General features: G+C 48.8%; 1 protein-coding gene across 1 annotated transcript in view; it reads left to right on the forward strand.

Annotated features, from left to right (window-relative positions):
• Positions 1 to 19,141, forward strand: part of LOC148035144 (protein transport protein SEC24 C-like) — a 64,202-nt gene that overhangs the window by 35,990 nt on the left and 9,071 nt on the right. Inside the window, exons 3-6 of the mRNA XM_087680114.1 lie at positions 30 to 104; positions 200 to 298; positions 536 to 647; positions 742 to 869. Of these exons, the coding sequence (XP_087536240.1) occupies positions 30 to 104; positions 200 to 298; positions 536 to 647; positions 742 to 869 (414 nt within the window). The remainder of the gene's footprint in view (positions 1 to 29; positions 105 to 199; positions 299 to 535; positions 648 to 741; positions 870 to 19,141) is intronic.

The raw sequence follows: 19,141 nt of genomic DNA on the forward strand, positions 1-19,141 counted from the left end.
TTTATGTTGTTGTCTCTCTGCTGATAAAGTCTACAACAAGCAATTTTGTTGTACGAGATACTGGAAATTGCAGCCCCAGATACATGAGGTGCACGCTGAACCAGGTAAATGGTTGAATCATGTGTCATATCTCATATAAGGAGTGCAAATTTATTGTATGACGTTTTATTGAAAGCGCGTTAATCTTGTGGGTGGTTAGATACCTTGTTCAGGGGACCTACTTGCAACCTCAGGCATGCCTCTGGCTCTTATGGTGCAGCCACTAGCCTTACCTCATCCTTCTGAGGATCCCATTCAGGTGAGTATTTTGCAAGTGTTAAAAAAGGATGGTGCTTTTGTGATCTTTGATATGTTAATGATGTGTTGATGTATGCTCACATCTGCATCCACATGAGTTGCATGTCAAGAGAGTATCAAATTTTATTTTTAGGGGCTAATGAAGCTCCATTTCCATGCTTGCTGTTGCTTTGTCTACATACTGTAGCAATGTATTGCCTGCATTTAATTTTGTTAATCCTCAGATACTATTCTGCAGATAGTTGATTTTGGAGAAAGTGGACCAGTGCGGTGCTCTCGTTGCAAGGCATATATAAATCCATTTATGAAGTTTGTGGATCAGGGTCGACATTTCAAGTGCAACTTTTGTGGTATCTCTCTCAAATGTGGTGGAATGAATTTGTTATGTGCATATTACATGTGTGGCTTGCTTGTATGGGGCTAACTGTTTCGCTGTGACTCCAGGCCATGCAAATGACACGCCTCGTGACTACTACTGCAACTTAGGTCCAGATAATAGGAGGCGTGATGCTGATGAGAGGCCAGAGTTGTGTAAAGGAACAGTAGAGTTTGTTGCTACAAAGGAATACATGGTGAGATTTGTTTTGTAAAGTCAAACGATTAGGCTTGATCATATGCTGTGTGTTTGCTTGATGTTGTGGACTGGGAACTTGCATTGTACTTCTATGCATACCTCTTGTTACATCGTGAATCTCAATGGCTTTTTCCACAATCCCACTATTTTTGGTAGCTGGATGCTTTAATGAAGTCTTCAACAAAAGTAAATCAATACTGCTTGAGTTACCATGTGAAACCTGCATTAAAGTAGGATTTCAAGAAGCCTTCTTCACAAGTGTAAGTATCTGCCTGGTCTTTCAGTTTTTGAATAATGTAGCTTTCTTTTTTTATCAGCTTGTCCACTAGGGCTTAAAGATCATCGATGGCTTTCCATTTTCTTGAGGATACACACGTGATGTTATAGACCAGTTTCATTTCATTTTGTATTCCCCCCCTTTGTTTCTGTTGGTCTCTTTTTTTTTCGTAATCAAGTGGCTGCCCCAGTGGTAAGCTACTTATTTTATTAACCCACTGATCTGGGTTCAAATATGCCTTTTTCTATACGTGTACTAAATGGCAGTGCGGAATATAGGAGTTGAACCCAAGCATTTTGGTCACCACCCATTCAACTTAACCAACTGATCTACACCTGTTTGCGCTCTCTTGCCACCTATTCAACTTAACCAACTGAGCTACACATGTTTATGCTCTCTTTTTTTTCTTGAAGATAATTGAATTAAGTAGTAAATATTTACATCAGACCATCAGGTCAACATTAAAAATAACAGACATAAAGGAAAGTCTACACAGACTCTTAACACATAAATGTCACACCGAAAGATCAGCTGGTGTGGAGCGAACAGTATTCAGCCAGGGAGCAGCAATGTCAGGAAGAACCAGATCAGCAGACACCATAGAGGAGATTTGCCACAACACTAAACCACGAATTCGGACCACATGACCATGAATGCTAGATATTGTTTACTCTCTCTCTCTCTCTCTCTCTCTCTCGTAATAGGTAATTATAGAAGTACAAGAGTCATGACAAAGTAGCAAATGAAATTGCCATATGCCAAGAAACCAAATCCTCCCTAGGGAGAAGGCCAGCATGTTGAATAAGATCCAATTACTAGTGGAGAAAACCCTCGGGCCTAGCAACATGACTTTGAACCCCAAAAGCGGAACCGAAGATGAAGGCATTCCAAGTGACCTAGTTGTGCCAACAACCCCAAAATCTAAGAAAATGAAATGCAATTGTTATATGGGGTTGTTCAAGAGTGGGATATTTTTCCTTTAAAAAGACCCAATCAGAGGGATGCAACAAAGGTCTCACAACAACTCGCCAAATGTCAAACAGGAGGGACTAGATCTTCCAGCCAATGGGCTCAAAGTAGATCTATGATAGGAAGATTCCACACTGGTAGTACATAAGAAATAGTTGCCATTCAAAATATGATGGTTGGAAAGAGCCAAGGGGAGGGACATGCCACCTATGATCACTCTCCAATGAAAAACTTTGCATTTGAAAGGAGTCATAACAATCAATTTCCACCATGTCTTGCTTTTATGCAGACTTAGCATTGGCTTTGGTCACCAACCAATGGCAATCTTGGATCAAAAGGTTCTATATTTGGTTAACTAAAGCACCCTTGAGACTCAAGTAGCGTGCAATATTCCAATCCTACCAAGGATGATCAGAATCAAGGGCAGGGAAGGGTTGCTTGTTGTGCAATTGCATTGAGATATTTGCCCATGAATCACAATATCCACAAGGGATCCGAAAAACCCATTTGGCTGTGTGGAAAGACATTAGTACATTGCAAGCAAATAAAGTCACAACCACAATAGAGACCAAGCTCAGACGTGTCATCCGATTGAACTGGGGGCAAGAGAGCAACTAGAACACAGCCAACAATTTAATCTACAAGGAATTGGCCTGCAATCTATCCTTTGCTAAATGCAAAATCACCTTTTGAAGGACAGCCTTCCGTGAGCACACCAAGTGGGTTATTGGAACAAAAGGAATCAAAAGTTGGGAGTCAGTGTTGAGTATGTGCCACCATGAGCCTTGAATTGTAGTATTGCCATGCACAAGTCCTTGGTCTTCAAGAAAAAAGCGAACAATAAGGAACCCAAGGCTGATGGCCATCACATGTGGCTTGAAGTAGTGTTTAGTGAAGAGCAGCCATGTGAGTCTCAACATCGAAAACAGGCCCACTACGCATGCTTTTGGGAGTACATACATCACTCCAAGAAATCCAAGAAATACAAGCATGCTCAAAATCCTTTTTCCATAGCATGAAGTGGATATGCATGGTAAGGTCGTTCAAACTACTCTTGGCCAAAGGCAAAAGTGGCAAAAAATAGGTAAGCAAGGATAGCATAATAGTTTGTGCCACTTTGAGGCGCACATGAAATGGCTAGGCCTGAGATTTCCAATAAAGAAACTTAGCTTTCATCTTTTGAGAGATCTATTGCAGAAATCGTTTAGGCTGAACAACACCCAAAGGATAACCTAGATACCATGCAACATGGCCGTGTGGAACCACATCACCCTACCACCCCAAAGCTTGTAAATCTGATTCAGTGCAGCTGAATGAGAGAGAATTTAGTAGCATTAATATCAAGGTCTAAAGTATGCCCAAACAAATCCCAAACATCCAATGCCTTGCAGATGTTATCCCTGTTTTCTTTCAATATCCTGAAAGTGTCATTAGCCAACACCTGCCCCAAACAAAACATTGATTTAGTGGAAGCGATAAACTAGCCAGCTGTCTAGTCTCCATGAGATGTGACAACATGTTGAGAAGAGGATGGGTAGCAAGGGCAAACCTCTCTCTCTCTCTCTCTCTCTCTCTCTCTGCCCCCACCCCCCAACACACACAAAACAGAAAAAAAGAAAACAAACAAAACCTTAAAAAAGATGACTATTTTGGAGGATCAGAGACACAAATGGTACACTCACAGCAGTAGCAGCTGCCATCTTGGGATTACTCTTAACAGACCTCAGCAGCTACTGTGGAGATTGTGAGAACAGAGGATCGAGGTACAGCCAGATTCAGTAGATAGTGTGAGAGTGAGAGAGACAAAGTTGAAGCACGACACCCAAGAGAATAGACTGAATGAGTGTAATCTGAAAGTACAAAGTACAACCCTTAAACCTTAGGGTTGTAGGGGGGTGTTCACACCCGACACACACTAAGTGCCTAAATGTGTGTAACATAAGCACATAAGTACATACGATAATAAGACCATAAGTCTGGGGGAAAAAACCTCTCCTATCGAGAGTAAAAAGTGCCCCAGTATCCTACTGATCACCGACACTCCCATACGAGCGTAGGCGTAAGTAAGGCGTGAGTAAAATACCCAACAAACCCCTCTAGAGTGAAGAGTGATCTAGAGTACAAGGATCATCCGCCACCAAAGGATATCAAATTTAAAGCATCGCGAAATGCTTCAAATTTGTCACGAGGAAGAGCTTTGGTGAAGATGTCTGCCACATTATTGGTGGTAGGACAATAGACAAGGCTGATATCACCTGCATGTAGCCTCTCTCTGACAAAGTGATAGTGAATCTCAATGTGTTTCGTGCGAGCATGAAACACTGGGTTCCGTGCCACTGCAATGGCACTCTGACTGTCAGTGAACAAAGGAGTAGGCTCAGTAACAGATACATCCAAATCAGCTAGCAAGCGTCTAAGCCATAGGCATTCAACTGTGGTAGTGAAAGCTGCCTTGTATTCAGCTTCACATGACGATGTGGCAACAGTGAATTGTTTCTTGCTAAGCCAAGAAATGCAAGAAGTGCCAAGAAAGAAACAATTGCCACTAGTAGAGTGACGTGTATCATAATCACTAGCCCAATCAGAAATCACTGTCATCATGTAATGACAGTTTCAGTCCAGGTTCCATGGGAGTAGTAACTGGCTTGCAATCCTGTAAGCCAAATTTCTCAAGAAGCTGCCCAATATACCGTGACTGTGATAACCCAATACCTCGAGCATTATGTATGAACTGGATGCCCAAGTAGTAATGCAAAACTCCCAAGTCAGACATGTCAAAAGTTTGCTGTAAATTTTGTTTGAATGCTGAAATCTGATCAGCATGTGTTCCAGTGAGCTGTATCTTCCCAATACCACGAACAGGGTATGATGCATTATTGGCACACTGTACCGATTTCCCAACGGGAGGTGCACTAACTGAAGCAAACAAATCTTTGCGAGATGTGATATGTCTAGAAGCACCACTGTCAAAGAACCAAGTGTCAGCATCCTCTGTAGAGCTAAGTGCTCTATCGGCCCAAGAGATGTCATAACTGCAAGTGTAAAAACAATAGTCCCTGTCCACAACAAAGGACGCGGACTCACTAGCAGTGGAAGGAGTAGTAGAAACAGACATTCCTGACTCCTTCTTCTTCTCTTTGGCAATGCGCTTTCTGCACTCAGTGATATAGTGGCCGGGCTTCTTACAATAATGACATTTTCCTTTCTTTGCTTGCGTCCCCCCTTGTGACTGATTCTGCGATGTGCCCGAAGTGCCAAAACTCTGTGGAGCATTTTTCACCTTGTTGTTCTTGCCTTTCTGTCTTGCCACAAAAGCCTGCTCAAAGACTATAGCATCCACACCACTATTTTTCCGTGTTTGCTCCTCCTCTAGAAGCAAGCTAACCAGCTGAATAAAAGTGAGTGGGTGCTCAGCAATCCTCATGGTGAGGTTCAATGCAGTATGAAAAGACAAGTACGAAGGAGGTAGGGAATTCAAGGTGGTGGATATCAACTGTGCATCCGAAAAATACTCATCTACATTCATGAGCTGCTCCCTCAAGTCCTGAATTTTGTTTAAGTGATCCTGCATAGAATCACCTTCATGCATCTTCAGAGTTTCCAACTCTTTCTTTAAGAAAGAGATCCGTGTCTCATTTTTTCCTGCAAACATATGCTCCAAAGTCAACCATGCATCTCGTGAAGAAGATGCCGAACGGATATGAGGTATGATGGACCGCTGAACTGCCAGAGAAATCAGCGACAAGGCCTGTGCATCACGGGTATCCCAAGCTTTTTGAGCTGCAGTTCTTGGAGGAAGTGGCTGAGGTGGAGCGGGCTGAGGTCCCCGTTGTCCACGTGCGCCATGGGGAGGAGGAGTAGCGGGAGCTACAACTCCCGGCCGAGTTTCCTCTCCACTGACATAATCCTATAAATTCTTGGCCACTAATACATTTTTCATCATAAATGACCAAAGGGAATAGTTGTTTCCGTCCAGTCTGTCTTCCTTGGATACATACGTAAAAACATCACCTCCCTGATTTGCCATGATGATAAATTTCCAAAGACAAAATGAGCAATGTCAAAGCAGTACGAACTGGAAATCTGCAAATTTCCAGAAATTGCAGCAAATACGTTTCTGCAATTAATGTGCAAGGGCGTACTCTGTCAGAAAACTGTCTTTTACTGCACGCTTCCCAAGGTGCAAACAGTGCAATGCAACACTGTTATGAATAAATCCCCAAAATTTTTGCCAAAATTTCTGTCAAAAACAGTCGTTTTGTGACTGTATCAGCAATTTAAATGCATCTGTCCTCCAAATACACAAAAGCCCCAAAATGTCTGACGATCCTGTCTAAAAATTTGCATGAAATTTTTCCCTGCACTTGTTCTGTGTTGCCGCGTGTGACCCTCCGCTACCAGAATTGGTCTTGGGCTGAAATTTAAAAAAAAAAATTGTTTAAAATTGCACCTTACGTGGTCGTCTGGCGGGCTGACCAGTCGCGATGTTGACGCGGGCAGGCGGGCAGGCGAGCTGCGCGTGGACAGGGCAGGCAACGTGAAGAGCAGACGCAGGTCGCGAGCTGCTGACGTGGAAGTAGATAGGCGGCACAGGCACAGGAAACGGTCGCGAGCTGGCATCATGAGTCGCGAGCTGACGTGGGCTGACGAGTTGCGAGTCTGACGCGGGCAGGCGGGTTGACGATGGTCAAACGGGCGTCGTCCTGACGAAGACTGCGTCATGACGTGACGAGCCTGACAGAGTTTGACTGCAGGCGGACTTCGTGCGAAGGCTGCGCTGGCAAACGTCCTGCAGCTGACGTGACGCGACTGGGATGTTGACGGCTCCTGCTGGTGGCGCGCTGGGACAGGGCAGTGTTGCGCGCTGACTGTTGGAGCTGTCAGAGTGCAGCGGTGCGGAAGCGTAGGACTGAGAGAGAGAGAACGCAGAGAGAGAAGAGAGAGAAAGAGACAGTGGGGCCCATTAGGGGAAGAGAGAGAGAGAGAGAGAGAGAGAGAGAGAGAGAGAGAGAGAGAGAGAGAGAGAGAGTAGAGAGAAGGTCGCGATGATGCTCCCGCGTCGTCCCGCCCTGCCGTCGAATGACCTGGCGCGCCCTGTGGTCTGCGCTGTCGCCGCCTGACGCCCTGCCAGACGCCACCCCTCGTTCGCGCCCGCCCAGCCTCTGTTCGTTGTTGTCGTTTCCTGCCGCCGAACGTCCGCCTGCACGCGCCCGCCTACCTGTGGAGGCTCAAGTTTCGCCGACGACACCCGCACTTCACAGGTCTGCATCGTCCCTGCCTCTTTTCCTGCCGTCGCATCCGTCCTCTGCCGTGGCCATCAGGTCCAAACCCGCTCGCCCTCTGCTGTGCGACTGTGGCCCACTGCAAGGAGTTCTGCTTGACGTCTCCCCTCGGACGTTGCACACTCACCTGGATCGGTGCCCTCAGCTGCTCGCCTGCCTTCACACGCCCTATTCGTCAGGGGTTCACCGGCGCGCGTCTGTCCTGTTCTGCACAGGTGCCCCGTTGCAGTCCTGTTGCTGCAGCCAGGTGGTTCCCTGATTGTGCCGGTCTGCGGGGCTTGCGGAGCGAGCAAGAGAGAGAGACAGAGAGCGAGAGAGAGAGAGAGAGAGAGAGAGAGAGAGGAAGGGATAGGCAGATAGACATTTTACAAGGACAGATCTGTGCCGAGGAGGCAGCAGATTCTTGAAGAGCAGAGACTGTAGACAGTGCATCCTGCTGCTGCAGTGAGGGAGCGAGCGAAAGAGAGAAGACAGCGGTATGGCTGGCCTGGATATGGATTTTCTCGACCGGACGGTGGCAGCCCTTGGCCCTGATTCCGATACCGAGGAGCCGGAGGATATGGTGCCATGCACGGAGGAGCCGCCTCCGGGTTCTGAACTGCCGCCGGCAGGCAAACGCTCTAAGCACACTTCAGACGAGCCAACGGGTCCTCAGGACCGTTCCTATGCGCAGGTTGCCTCCGAACCTGTGGATTCGCAAGAAATAGACTGGGAGCATTTGCTGGACTTTGCCAATACTCTGCTTGGCGATTATGTCCAGCATAATAATGAAACTTTCTCTGCTGCGGCTGCGGATGATGTGCTGGAAGCGACAGTGGACCCAAAATCAGTCTTGTGGTCCTTCTCGGTGTTCTATGACCGTGCAGTTATACTTTTTTTCACCGGCAGGATCCCAGTGCTCTCACATATTCGCCAGTGGATGCACCACTTATTGCAAGGGGAGTATGTTGAGGAGATCTTCCTTGGCCCTCGCGGCTTTTATGAGGTGCTGTTGAAATCCGAATCGCATCGAGCTGAGCTACTGTCCAAGTTGCCACTATTCTTTGACCGCCGCTTGGTCCATGTGGTACCATGGCGCCCTATGGCTGACTTTCAGCGTCTGCTTCAACGCGAATGCCCGGTGTGGGTGGAAGTGGAAAATTGTCCAGCGGTATATTGGCCATTGTTGAAAGACGCGATGGCGGTTGTGGGCACAGTGCTGGTTCCCCCCAGCCTCAGGGCTATGAACCGAAACCGTCTATGCATGTTATGGGATACGGCCAGGAAAAGGCCTGCGTGGCTTCGCCTCAATTGCGCTGGCATGCATCCTTTGCATTTTCGCCTGAAATGGGGCAATTTTGCCGGACACTGCTTTTCATGTGGTAAATTAGGGCATTTTGTAGCTGAATGCCCGGAACGGCAACTGTCTTCTGAGGAGGCGCAGGTTGTGCAGCCCAAGGATGACATGGTGCTTGATGCCCAGACACAGGAGACCCTTCAGCCCCCTACTGTCATGGAAAAAGGTAAACAACAGGTCCGAGCTTTGGATTCTCCTAGCTCTGATTGGATTGAGGCACGACAAAAAAAAGGTAAAAAGTTGGACGCAGGCCTGGCAGATCCTGGGCCTCATGTTTCCCTGGATTCCGTGCGCACGTACACGCGCAGGAAAGACATGGTCACCCCACAGCAGGTTGTGCGTACCATGGCCCCGTCAGCCCCCCGCAATCCGTCTTCAAGGAAAGTCTATTCCGAGGGCCCCAAGGGCCCACCTGCTAAGCTGGCGTTTGATGCGAAAGGCAATGTGATTACTCCTTGGGATAGGCGTTATCCCCGCCCTGCTCCCAAGGTAGTGGATTTCCCTTCTACCTCTAAAGCAGGTCGCCCGAATTCATTTGCAGTATTGGCTGATTTTCTGGATCAGGGTGTCCTGGATGCCCTCGCGGAAAAGATGCAATCGAGGCAACAGGCGCCTCGTTCCTGACTTCCTTTGTTTGAAAATATATGAAGATTGCCACGTGGAACGTGCGAGGCATTTGCTCTCGCCATAAGCAGCATACCATGTGGTCTGTCTTGCATGAAAATCAGTGGGATGTATTATGTGCAGTGGAGCACAAAAGTCATGGTGAGGCAGGAAAGATTGTGGATTGTCGTGGATTTCGTCTGTTTTATGCAGGGACACATGCTAAGCATTATTCGGGCGTGCTGATGATTGTTCATGAGAAATACCAGCCTGTTCTTGTTAAAAATGATGTGCACGGCCGCTTTCTAGTAATCGAAGTCCTATTTGAAGGTGAGATTTTATGGCTGCTGGGACTTTATGCTCCCAATGATCCCACATCCGGACGGGATCTATGGTTGACTTTGCAGGGCTCCATGGCACTTGGCCGCAGAGGGTTTTTGATGGGAGATTTCAATATGTGTGTTGACTCTTCGCAGTCCACCTCAGGGCATTCGGTAATGGATACGCCAGAAAGCCGGGTGTGGAACTCCTTTGCTTTGCACATACTTAAGCAAGATCTTTGGTCGTGGCTTCACCCTTCTGTTTCAGGTTTTACTTTTCATTCTGCGCAATATGCAACCACTTGGTCGCGATTGGACAGAATGTATATCATGCAGGGGGATGATTTTCTTCCCGAGATGCTGGAGATGAAGGTCTTGCAGCAATATGCGTTGTCGGATCATTTTCCCCTCCAGCTTGAGATGCGGGCACAATCTGTTGCACCTTTTATGCAGTTCCTGGATAAGCTCCCTTTACGCTTCAACTCCTCTTATTTGAAGCATCCAATTTTTCAGGATTATATGCAGCAACTGATTGAGAGGTTCTTATTGGACTTCGCCTCTGAGGGCTTGGCTTCGTTTGCACGCCTGCTCTCTAATGTGCAGCGGGTTGCTCGGCAGTATGGGATTCACACTGCCTCTCTTTGTCGCCGCCGTCGACTTGCAGCAGAGGACTTATTGGCCTTGGTCCGTTCCTTGCTCCTGGATTCCCCAGATGATGATTTTCTGCTGTCACTGGAGCGGCGTTTGGCCCATCTTATTCAAGTCTTTAGCTTGAAATCTTATCAGCAGGCCAAGCTGCATAACTTGACTGACACATTGCAAGATAATGCCTGCCAGTCTCATAAGTTCTTTCGCGCCTTGCATGCTTCTCCGGCTCGCGAAAATATGACTCGACTTCAGGACTCGGAAGGTCGCATGGTCACTGATCCGCAGACCATTATCAATATGTGCAGAAATTATTTTATGGATCTTTTTGGTTCTTCATCCTTGCCGTCTAGCCAGGTTACGCATGCCCGCTCGGTCTTCTATCAGCTGGTCCACCAGCAGGTTCCGCTTGACATGCAAGCCTCTTTGGAGGCGGATATTTGCGAAGAGGAGGTTATGGATGTGTTGTTGCACCTGCCTAAGGATAAAAGTCCTGGTTGGGATGGTCTCACTAATGAATTTTTTGAGCACTCAGCCACGCAGTTGGTAAAGCCTTTGGTGGTCATGTTCCAGCAGGTTTGGGAAACAGGGGTCATGCCTTCTTCATGGAAAGAAGGCCTCATCAAACTGATCCCCAAGGTCCCTTCGCCGTCAAAGCTGCAACACTGGAGACCAATTTCGTTGATGGGCGTGATGTATAAAATCTTTTCCAAAGTGCTGGCAAATCGGCTTCACAAGCACCTTCCAGCTCTTGTGCACCCCCTCCAATATGGTTTCATTAAGGGACGCAACATTTTGCACAATATCTTGAATGTGCAAATGGCTATTGATTATGCGAGGCACTCCAATCAGCAAGTGGTCTTGATTCAACTGGACCTGGAAAAGGCGTTTGACTGTGTGGACTGGTCTTTCCTTGCAGAGCTTATGTCTGCTATGGGCTTTGGGATCCGCATGTCCCGATTGATCTACACCATTAGTACTGCGGCTTCTTCAAGAGTTATGCTTAATGGTGGGGTCACAGAGCCATTTCTCCTTGCACGCTCGCTCAGACAAGGCTGCCCTTTGAGTCCTCTCTTCTTTGCCTTGGCGACTCACCCGGTCCTTTCAATGTTATCCTCCATGGCGGCTTCTGCCCAGCTGGCAGGGTTATCTCTTCCTTTGGGGCAGCACTTCATTAGCCAATCCTTGGCTGATGACTCCTTTATGATTTTGCAGGCGGACAGGGATAACATTCGCAAGGCATTAGATGTTTGGACGCTCTTTGGTCAAGCTTCTGGTCTTCGCATCAATGCCTTCAAGTCAGCCATTCTCAGTTGCACGGAGCCTGATTTAGAGTCATTAGGCTGGGAGGGCCAGGTGGTTTCTCGTGGCGCGATTGTCAGGCATCTTGGATACCCATTGGGGGTGGATGTACGGCCAAAGGCCCTGCTGGAGTGGATTTCACACAAACTGGCCGTGAAGTTTATGTATTGGAAGTCGCAAGCCTGGCCGTTCCATGTCCGCCTCAAAGTGGCTCAGACAATTATGCTACCAATGCTGACGTATTTCCTGCCATTACTGCCATGGACGCCCAGTACTTTGAAGGCTCTTACTCATCCCATTCGTTTCATGCTATGGAAGAAAGATTCACTGCAGGCAGGCATTTCCTGGATTTCATGGTCACATGCATGTACCCCTAAGTGCATGGGTGGTGGAGCTATTTTGGATGCAGAAACTCATATGCTGGCTCTTCGTTGGTCTCTGTTTCGTGCCATGTGTGTGGATCATCACCCGTGGACCATCATAGCCCGTTATTTTCTTGAGGACAGCGGCCTCTGCCAGGGTAACACACGGCTTCGAGCCTCATGGTGGCATGTCCTTAATGCTGACGCTCGTTTCTCCAGTCCCTCTTCCTCTTTGTTAGTGCATTTGGTCGGCTCTTGGAAAGTGGTGCTCCAAAAGGCCCGTTGGCATCCTGTAGGGGACCGCGTGCAGACAAATTCTTTTCAGCTGGAATTGTTGGCGGTATCCACATTACTTTCATGGGAAGATAAACATCAGCTCAGACCAAGATTTAACCGCATGGCCCGTTTGGGTGTGACTTCGATTGCGGATGCTACCCTTGCCACTCGCAATGTCCTTGCATCATTTCGGACTGCTAGGAGACTCTTCAGGATCCCGCGCGGATACCGTGATTTATGGGGGAAGCTTTCCTCGGAACTTCAGGGTAGGCAACCCTTTCCTGCCCTGGCTATGGATCGCCCTTGGCAGGACTGGGACCTTGCAGGCCGGTTGAGTCTGGAAAAGGCCTCTACTAATCAGGTGTATCATCTTCTCATTAAAGATCACCAATGGTTGGGCGTGAAAGTTAATGCTGTTTGGGGCCTGCGGAAATCACTGTCATGGTGGCAGGCAACGCTGATGGAGGGATGGCAGAACAAGACACCTTTCAAATGCAAGGTCTTTCTGTGGCGGGTAATGATTGGTGGTCTTCCTCTTGCCTCGGCCCTTTCCAAGCGTCGAATCTCGAATGGCACTTGCTTCTTCTGCACCACTTCGGCGGAATCGGCCCGACATCGTTTTCTTTCTTGCCCGCTCGCCAAGAATATTTGGTCACTCTTGTCACGAATCTGGCACGCGGTGGTGGGGTCTTCACTGACTCCCTTCGATTGGGTTTTTGTGCGCCCGAAGTATCCCACACCACCACCGTTACATATGAAGATCTTATTCCATTTTTTCAGATACTGGGGATGCTGGCACATTTGGACCACCCGAAATGCTTTTCTCTTTGATTCGGCTTCTAATGTACCGCGACATATTGCAAGGCTTAAAGGGCTCTTGCATTGGCAGCTAGATCTCATCAGGCACTCTGACTTGCTCCCTCGGGAGGATTTGTATTCCTGGCATTTGGCAATTGCCTCTGGGTCCTTGCCATGATTGGTGTAACTTTTTAGTACCCTAGTCCGGGGATTTCCCACACGTTGGCCTATGGCCCTCGTGCCTCTTGTACTCGTGTAATCATGTAATCTTGTACTTTCTTCGTAATTAATACAATTACCTTTTACGAAAAAAAAGAAAGAGACAGTGGACGATGAAGATCTGCTGTATAAAGAATGCTGAATACAAAGATATGCAGATATATACACGGGCGCAGTGCGCTGGACTGCGTGTCTCCACCTCGACGATGCAACCTTCTGTCCACCTCGAAGTCCGCTGCAGTTTGCACTGTCTGCTGTCTGAAATCTGCGAACAGAGACGGAATCTGCGCGTGTCACCGGTCTGTAATCTGCGAGCAGAGAAGTGTGCCAGACTGCTGAAAGTGCCAGGTATAAATAGCTGAAAAACCGGGGGAAATAGGGCGCCAGAAATGGCCAGGCGGCTGCATTAAATGCAGCCGATTGGCTGCTGCAGGTCGGACTGCCACGTGGCAGTCCGACTGCCAGTCCGACTGCACCAGCCTGCTGCCCCTGATCAGGCTATGACCTGATCTCTAACACCCCCTCTCAGAGCCTGGGCAGGGCAGAAGCCTGAGGGATCGGGAATGTCTCCGAAGTAGAGCCTGAGGAAGCGCCTTCGTAAACAAATCCGCAAGATTGTCCTCCGTCTTGCAATACTCCACAGTGATGGTCTCATCCAGAAGCTTTTCTCGGATGAAGTGGTACTGGATCTCGATGTGCTTCGTCCGGGCATGAAAAACAGGGTTCCTTGCCAAGGCAATGCAACTCTCGTTGTCACATCGCAGCAATGTAGGACGAGTCTGGGGGCACCCAAGCTCCTCCAATAATCTCCGAAGCCCACACAACCTCGCATGTGGTGGAAGACGCGGCCCGATACTCCGCCTCAGTAGACGAAAGGGCTACCGTGGGCTGCTTCTTGCTACTCCATGAAATAACACCTGCACCCAAAGTAAAACAGTAACCTGTAGTAGACCGCCTGTGGTCCACGTCACCGGCCCAATCCGAGTCGCTCCAACCTGCAAGTACAAGATCTGACCTATCTGTCCCTGCGGGGTACTGAATCCCTAAATCAGACGTTCCCCTCAGATACCGAAGTATCCTCTGAGCAGCCTGCCAATGCACCGTCTTAGGTTCACTCATGAACCCTGCCAAGAGCCCAACAGCAAAACATAGATCAACCCTTGTGTTGAGAAGCCAAATCAAAGACCCAATCAACTATCGATAGCGGGACGCATCCGCCAAAGGAGAAGCTGAATGGGAAGTGGCCTTCCAGTTCGGATCCATAGGAGTAGAGAGGGCCCGAGAATCCTCCATCTCAAAAGACACCAAGAGCTCCTGTACATATCTCTGTTGAGAGATAAAGATCCCCCTCTGAGACTGATAAATCTCATGGCCCAAAAAGAAATGGAGTAGACCCAAGTCTGTTATCTCGAACGTCCGATGTAAAGCTGACTTCGTCTCTTGGACCTGCTGTGCATCATCACCTGTGACAATCAAATCATCAACATATAAGACAAACAGCACACAACCATCCTCGGAAGTGTGTACATACAGCTGCGGATCGGCCTTGGACCGCCGATATCCCAACTGAGTTTGGAGGAACGAATCAATCTTCTCGTTCCATGCACGCGGAACCTGCTTGAGGCCATACAAGGCCTTCTTCAACCTGTAGACTTTCCCATCTGAGGATCCAAAGCCAGGAGGCTGCTCAACATAGATCTCCTCCTTCAAATCACCATTGAGGAAGGCCGACTTCACATCCAACTGATAAACAGGCCATCTCCTATGGCCAGCCAAAGCAAGAACAGCTCTAATGGTCGCCATACGAGCTGTGGGGGCGAAAGTATCATGACAGTCAATACCTGGGCGCTGTGCAAAACCTTTAGCAACAAGGCGAGCCTTGTGCTTATCCAAAGAACCATCGCTAAGGTATTTGGTCTTGAAGACCCACTTGACTCCAATCACCTTCTTCTTCGGGGGGCGAGGCACGAGTGACCAAGTGCCATTCCTCTCAATAGCCTTCAACTCGGCTTCCATAGCCTTCTTCCATGGTGCGGACTGTAAAGCCTCCTTCACGGAGGTGGGCTCTCGATCCTGCATAACATGGGTCATCAAACAATAGTTGGAGCAAACAAGCTCCGTAGAATGTGCCTGGTGCCTCCGTGACCGCCGCGGACCATCCTGCGGTCCCCACTCCTCAGGAACCCCCTCGATCCCTGAATCACGGAGTGTGTCACGGGCCCAGCGACGAGGAGGAGGCCGAACCTCCCCTCGTCTTTCTCCATCAGCAGAAGACTTTGGAATATCCACCGGTGGTAACTCCTCAGAGGTGTCCGGTGGAACAGTAGACTCTGTGTCAGAAACAGAATCATAATCAAAAGGCACGGGCTCCAGTGGAATTGTAGAAGGAGCCCAACTCTCCCCGGGATCTCCAAGAACGGGATGCTCCTCACCCGTTGTAGTAGCCGGAACCTCCACAAACCGCACATCACAGCTAGTGTACACATCCCGCTTGACGGGATCATACAGTCGGTAGCCTTGGGACTGGGAGCTGTAGCCAACAAATACCTGTTTTCGGGAAGCTGCTTCAAATTTATCACGGTGAGCCTTGGGGATGTGAACATAGGCATCACACCCAAAGACCCGAAAGTAAGAAACATCTGGCTTCGTCCCAAAATAAGCCTCAAATGGGGTCATCCCTTCCACGGCCGAAGTAGGGGATCAATTAAGGATGTGGACTGTAGTAGCCACAGCCTCGGCCCACAGAACCTGAGGGGTCTGTCGGTGCTCCATCATGGTGCGCGCCATCTCGATCACACTGCGGTTCTTCCGTTCAAGAATACCATTTTCTTGAGGAGTGTTGGTATTGGCAAACTCCTGGTGAATTCCTCTATCTGCACAAAACCGAGCAAACTCATTAGAAACAAATTCACCTCCCTTGTCGGATCGCAAGGTCTTCAACTTCCGGCCTGATCGGTTCTCCTCAAAGAGAAGCCAATCCTTGAAGTGCGAGAAAGCTTCTGACTTTAGTGCCAAAAAGTAGGCCCATGTCATCCTGCTGTAGTCATCCACGATCAGCATGAAGTACGAGCTCCCACGCAGGGACTCATTCCTCATAGGGCCACATAGATCCGTAGAGACTAGCTCCATCGGTGAAGTAGACCGCTGCGAAGCTGTGTGGGGAATGGCATCTCTATGCTGCTTCCCCCGAATGCAGGAGACACATGGCTGTTGGCTCACCACTATATCCGGCAACCCTCGAACAAGCTGTCCACGTGACGCCCTCCGAAGATAGTCATAGTTCAGGTGACCAAACCGAGCATGCCATAACTCTGACTGTGACTGAGAGGTAAGAAGAAGAGTAGAGAAGGCGGTGGAAGACTTCAGTTTGTAAATGCCGTTCTCCTCATATCCACATGAGAGAACCTTCCTCGATCCACGATCAAGGACTCGCACCGTAGTACTGTCAAACTCCACCAGAAGACCAAGGGAGCAAATCTTATGAACTGAAAGGAGATGGTACCCTAATCCTGGTACATGCAAAACCTCTGAGGTATGGGTACCACCTCGTCCATCCGGAATAAGCTGCATCTTACCCCGACCGGCAATAGATACTGAAGAGATGTCTCCAATGAGAATCTGCCCACGCGAGGATCGCAACTGGGCAACACCATCTGAGGAAGGAGTCATGTGCCGTGAGGCACCACTATCAACAATCCACTCTCGAGCCTGGGGAGCCGTCATCGCAGCATCAGAAGCATTCGGTGAAGCGTCCTCAATGACAGCTAGATGAAGAAATGCAGCTGATGAGGGTGCAGCCACCGCGCCAGAATCCTTGGTGTCCTTCTTCTTGGTGTCCTTCGTGTCTTTGTCAGGGCAATCCTTCTTCCAATGGCCAGTCTTTCCACAAATATGGCATGTGGAGTCTTTGTCCTTGTCCTTCTCTCTTGGACTTGTTATCCCCCTTCTTCTTCTTTTGGTCCTTCCCCTTCTTCTGAGAGGGTTGACCTGTCAGCGCCTCCGACTTGGAAGCATTCTGTCCCTTTAACTGTTCCTCTTGGTCCAAGACCATAGGAACCAACTCTTCCCACCACGAGTAGACTCTCGCCCCGAAGCAATAAGGGCAGAGTAAAATGTACCGAATCGTGGCGGCAACTGGGACAATAGTGTGATCGCCATGTCTTCGGAGGAAATCGGCTTCCCCGCATTCTGAACCTGCATCTGAAGCTGCCTTAGCTTGTTAATGTGCTCCCGTAGCGAAGAAGACTTATTTACAGACAAGGTCCGCATCTGTACCTCCAAAGAAACCCTCTTCATTAGGGTCATCCGATTGTACATCTGATCAAGCTCCAGCCATATTTCTTGAGCCACTGTCAAGTGCTCGATGTGAGCAATCATGGCTGTAGTGCATGATAGAAAGAGAAAGGATCGAATCCTTGCATTCAGTTTGTCCCAATGAGACTGAGCCTTGGCCAGCTCAGCACGAGCATCGGAAGAGAGTTTGGACTCATCTCTTACCGAGGGCCGATCAATCTCCTCCTGTACCAACTCCGCCAAATCATAGGACTCAAGAATGGCCAACATCATGACACGCCAAATGCGGTAGTTGTCGCCGTCGAGCTTCTGATCTGTAGGAAGAGCCGGTAAGACGGGCACCTTCCGGTCCATAATCGCCTGGAACTCCAAGTCAATCTCTGTAGACATCTTCACCTGCAATGCCTTCACAAACGCAAAAACAGCCCCTTCTGACTGGGAAAACTCAGCTTGCTAAGGCTCTTCCGCGTCCTGAACCTTCTTCACCCGCCGGAGGCGATGAAAAAGCAAAACCTGCACTTGTAGGCTGAAAACTCAAACTTCCTCCGCGTCAAACAGCAGTAAACAGCAGCAAATCCACCACCTATACTCCTTTCCTGTGCGCCCACACTCGTTTCAGCCTTGTTCCAAGGCGCAGCCCTCCTGTCTGCCCTTAAACGCAAAAAACGCAAATTTGTGTCGCGATGGAAACTCCTCTTCAGGTTGATTCTGCGCTCAGTCAGCCCTCAAACACTGCTCTGATACCATGTCAGAGTGCAGCGGTGCGGAAGCGTAGGACTGAGAGAGAGAGAACGCAGAGAGAGAAGAGAGAGAAAGAGACAATGGACGATGAAGATCTGCTGTATAAAGAATGCTGAATACAAAGATATGCAGATATATACACGGGCGCAGTGCGCTGGACTGCGTGTCTCCACCTCGACGATGCAACCTGCTGTCCACCTCGAAGTCCACTGCAGTCTGCACTGTCTGCTGTCTGAAATCTGCGAACAGAGACGGAATCTGCGCGTGTCACCGGTCTGTAATCTGCGAGCAGAGAAGTGTGCCAGACTGCTGAAAGTGCCAGGTATAAATAGCTGAAAAACCGGGGGAAATAGGGCGCCAGAAATGGCCAGGCGGCTGCATTAAATGCAGCCGACTGGCTGCTGCAGGTCGGACTGCCACGTGGCAGGTCCGATTGTGCAGTCCGACTGCCAGTCCGACTGCACCAGCCTGCTGCCCCTGATCAGGCTATGACCTGATCTCTAACAGGAGCTGTGCGCAGGGCAGAACTGGGCAGGTCTGGAGCTGGCGACTCGGGCGCAAGACTGGCGGGGACTCCTGGCTGCTGACTGAGGACCGCTCTGATACCAAATGTGAGAACAGAGGATCGAGGTACAGCCAGATTCAGTAGACAGTGTGAGAGTGAGAGAGACAGAGTTGAAGCACGACACCCAAGAGAATAGACTGAACGAGTGTAATCTGAAAGTACAAAGTACAAGCCTTAAACGTTAGGGTTGTAGGGGGGGTGTTCACACCCGACACACACTAAGTGCCTAAATGTGTGTAACATAAGCACATAAGTACATACGATAATAAGACCATAAGTCTG

Source organism: Lygodium microphyllum, chromosome 6 (assembly GCF_053477565.2).
Source record: "Lygodium microphyllum isolate KBCC chromosome 6, Lygodium_microphyllum_v1.1.10, whole genome shotgun sequence".
NCBI lineage: Eukaryota > Viridiplantae > Streptophyta > Polypodiopsida > Schizaeales > Lygodiaceae > Lygodium > Lygodium microphyllum.